The sequence below is a fragment of the Archocentrus centrarchus genome, chromosome 9 (assembly GCF_007364275.1).
Source record: "Archocentrus centrarchus isolate MPI-CPG fArcCen1 chromosome 9, fArcCen1, whole genome shotgun sequence".
Classification (NCBI taxonomy): domain Eukaryota; kingdom Metazoa; phylum Chordata; class Actinopteri; order Cichliformes; family Cichlidae; genus Archocentrus; species Archocentrus centrarchus.
Window position 1 is genome coordinate 25,475,163 of NC_044354.1, and position 4,336 is coordinate 25,479,498.

Below are 4,336 nucleotides of genomic sequence, written 5' to 3' on the forward strand. Positions count from 1 at the left end.
TGCTGTTTTCATTGTCAGAGAAGGTTTTGCACTTTTTTCATGGGCCCAGCCCACATACTCAACTCTGCTGCTCAACCCACAAATGCATTTTCCTTATAAAAGTGGCACAATTTACAGGGAAATAAACAACCTTTCCAACAGTATAACATTTATTGCCAAGAAGTATTGTTACAACAAAGAACTAATCAACCCAAGACAAATGTCCTTACTTTTTGTGCTATGTTTATATTTGTCTTCACAAGGATATTGGTCAAATTGGTGGCAAGTGACATGAAAAGATATGTTTTCACAGTACGGTATGTGAAAGTAAAATTACTGTTGGAAATTTTTGCTCAGATAAAAGTAAAATCTAAGTTAAAACATGGTCCCAGGAAATCTTTTAACATTTGACTTTAAGTCAGCAAAGTGCATTTACAATGGCTTGCAAAAGTATTCGTACCCCTTGAACTTTTCCATATTTTGTCACATTACAACCACAAACATAAATATACACTGCTCAAAAAAATAAAGGGAACACTTAAACAACACAATATAACTCCAAGTAAATCAAACTTCTGTGAAATCAAACTGTCCACTTAGGAAGCAACACTGACAATCAATTTCACATGCTGTTGTGCAAATGGAATAGACAACAGGTGGAAATTATTGGCAATTAGCAAGACACACTCAATAAAGGAGTGGTTCTGCAGGTGGGGACCACAGACCACTTCTCAGTACCTATGCTTTCTGGCTGATATTTTGGTCACTTTTGAATGTTGGTGGTGCTTTCACACTCGTGCTAGCATGAGACAGACTCTACAACCCACACAACTAGCTCAGGTAGTGCAGCTCATCGAGGATGGCACATCAATGCGAGCTGTGCCAAGAAGGTTTGCCGTGTCTGTTATGGGCTCGACACACGGGGAGCGACAAACGACAGCGACGAATGGGTCGCATCGCCACTGGGGTGAAACCGAACACACGGGACGCGATAGCGACGGCAGCGATGCGAAACGCGCTTTTACGTCACTCGCATCGCTTGTCTCCAAGAAATTTGATTGGCTATTAAATTGGAGGGATTTTGACATTTTCAAAGCAGTCTGTGTCAGATAATAAAGATGAAGTGTCACAAGATTTTACTGGAACTGACAGAAATCTTGCTGTTAAGTCTCCTCTATAAAAAAAAACAACCAAAAAAACCTTGGATTCATCCAATATTACGGACAAGGAAACAGCATGGTGAATATCATCATTTGATGGCGGACCTCAAGGCTGATCCAGATAAATTCAGAGCCTACTTTCGCCTAAGCCCTGAACTTTTTGCCAAACTACTCACCATGGTAACCCCAAAAATAGAGAAGATTCACACAAACATGAGGGAACCCATCAGTCCTGAAGAACGGCTTGCTATCTGTCTGAGGTATGTCATTATTTATTATGTTTAAGCCCATAATCATTTATGCAGAGTACTATCAGTTACATTTTCGCTCTATCTATATTTGTTCTGTGAATAATGACCACCACATATGACAAATGTAATTGTTTTATTGTACTTTACATACTGCACTTGAACCAAGAAGGCAACATAATTTAAAATTCAATCAAAAGAACAGTGCACCAAAAATAAATTAACAAGTAACATTCTTTCTTTTGTCTGCAATATAGAACAATTACAGGCTGTAAACTTAGTGTGCAAAAATGGGGAATTTCACTATGAAATATTTATATGAACTTTTTATGAACATAATAAACAGTTAATCACTATCATCAAGATAATTATTCTTCTCCAAACTCAAATTTATGGAGCACTCTCATTATTTCCATCTTGGCCTCAGATTTTTGGGCTCCCCTAAGTCGTCTGAGAATGGGCAAAAGGCTTTGTAAGTAGAGCTCATCTTCATCTTCAGCCGTATGTTGGATGTAGGCTCGAATATTATCCACCCTGCTGAGGATGGACTCCTCAAAGCTGGTTTGGTCAGGCCTTCTTCGTTTCCCTGGGTTGGTCTTTTCAGAAGATGCTTGTGGCATTTGCTGATATGACAGGTCAAAGCTGCTGGAATCACTAGTGGTATCACTGGCTGTTGTGTGCAATAGATCAGCAGCCCCATCATCTTCATCCTCGGTCACAGGCACCACGGTCAACGTTACCACCTCCCCCTCCTCCCCCTCTGGGTCATCTGCTTTCAGGTTTCCACTAGTATCACGCTCCTTTATATAAGGCTCTAGGAAGGACATAACGTGGAAGTACTTCCATATCCTCTGATCACCAGCTGCTGAGCCACTTTTCTTATTTTTGAGTGCTTTACGGGTCCTCATGAAAGTATCTCTGAGGTTTTTCCAGCGCTTTTTCACTTCTTCACCTGTGCAAATGAAGTCAAAATTAATCAATACCATACTTACATAAACACATTATGAACTTTGAAAAAGGTCATTTAGATTTAAGTCAATAAATATTTTTGTTACTATATTACTGCTATTAATGGCATTTTTGTCATATTTTTTATGCATTTCCTTCAGATTCCTTGCAACAGGAGATTCTTTTGCCACAATTGGATTCAACTACCGTCTGGGAAACTCAACAACTGGAAAAATTGTGGATGAAGTCTCACAAGCCATTTGGGATGTGCTACAACCTGAGTACATGCCAGAGCCAACAACAGATGACTGGAAGGCCATTGCAGAGGGTTTTAAAACAAGATGGAATTTTCCAAACTGCATTGGTGCGCTAGATGGGAAACATGTTGTGCTGCAAGCTCCTCCATCCTCAGGCTCCAAATATTTCAACTACAAAGGCTCCCATTCTATTGTCCTCTTAGCTGTAGTTGATGCTGACTACATATTTAGGGTCATTGATGTGGGAGGATATGGGAGGAACAGTGATGGGGGCATTCTGTCAGAGTCTCCTCTGGGGAAACGTTTGAGGGCAGGCACACTGGGCATACCTGAAGACACCACACTACAAGGTGCAGAGGACCTAGGGCCAATGCCACATGTACTTGTGGCAGATGAAGCTTTCCCCCTCCAACGGCACATCATGAGGCCATATCCAGGTAGACAGTTACAAAGAAAAGAGAGGTGCTTCAACTACCGCTTGTCTCGCGCCAGGAGAATAGTTGAGAATGCCTTTGGCATCCTTTCTACCCAGTGGCGAATGTATCGCCGTGTTCTGGGTATCTGCCCAAGAAAAGCTGATTCTGTCGTAAAGGCAACGTGCATTCTTCAGAATTACATGCGGCAAAATGGAGAAATGCAGAGAGAGATTTCACAGTCGCCAACCACTGACATCATGAGAGAAGCCGGTTTGGAGGCCATCACCCAGACTGGCTCAAACAACTCAAGCAAAGAGGCAGCTTCAATCAGAAAAAAATACTGTGATTATTTCAACTCACCAGCTGGTGAGGTGCCATGGCAACATGAAATGGTATAGTTGGGTTACAGGCACCTTTTTTTTTTCTGTTTCCTTGTACTGTATGGTGTTGAGGACTTTTCACCATTTTAAATTGCTATGTTGTACGTGAATTCACTGAAAATTAGTTCAGAAAAGTGACTCCACATTATTGGTTCATAGTTGTCCTTGTTATATGGTCACACAAGTTTAATATGTCTCACTGGCTATTGTTGTATAATGTACCTTACCAATGTATGTAGAGTTTTTTTTGTTTGTTTACCTTTTACGAAGTATAAATGAAATAAACACATTTTTACATTATACTTTTATACATGTTATTTTTCACTGTAAAAGTATTATGAATATTAGTAGTGACAGTAAATATTGATGTTATATATGGTAGGATATGCTAAAATGAGACTAATCTTAAAGTGGAGAAAACTTACCGGACAACTTCACCCTGTCGCCAACAAGTTCCCATGCAGCTGCCTTTTTATGCATATCTCTATAATCATTGCGTGAAGTGTCATACAATATTGGAAAGTCGGACACGGCTAAAATTATACTTTCCTCCATCTTTAACGTTGTTGCAGACTGCAGCGTGTAGCATACTCTCCGCTCATTGGTCAGTCAATGAAACCTTCGCTGATTGGTTTAGTGCCACGCGACAGCGACAGAAGTAGAACATTTTTCAACTTTGTTGTGTCGCGTCGCCTGGTCGCGTGTGCACGTCTACGTGTATGAGCTCGAAATTTCACATGCACGAATGTCGCCGGTCGCTTAGCTGGAGGAGGGCAAGCGATTGTCGCCTCATCGCACAAGCTCCATAGGAAATGAATGGAGAGCGAGCGACGTCGCTCCCCGTGTGTCGAGCCCTTTAGCGTAGTGTCCAGAGGCTGGAGGTGCTACCAGGAGACAGGCCAGTACACCAGGAGACGTGAAGGAGGCCGTAGGAGGGCAACAACCCAG

The 4,336-nt window shown here is 41.4% G+C and overlaps 1 protein-coding gene across 1 annotated transcript; it reads left to right on the plus strand.

The window, feature by feature from the left end:
• Positions 1-933: 933 nt before the first annotated feature.
• LOC115786254 (protein ALP1-like) lies at positions 934-3,557 on the plus strand. Its single transcript, XM_030738324.1, has 2 exons — positions 934-1,399; positions 2,497-3,557. The coding sequence occupies exons 1-2, from the start codon at positions 1,098-1,100 to the stop codon at positions 3,404-3,406; spliced, it is 1,212 nt and encodes a 403-aa protein (XP_030594184.1). The 5' UTR covers positions 934-1,097; the 3' UTR covers positions 3,407-3,557.
• The last annotated feature ends 779 nt before the right edge of the window (positions 3,558-4,336 follow it).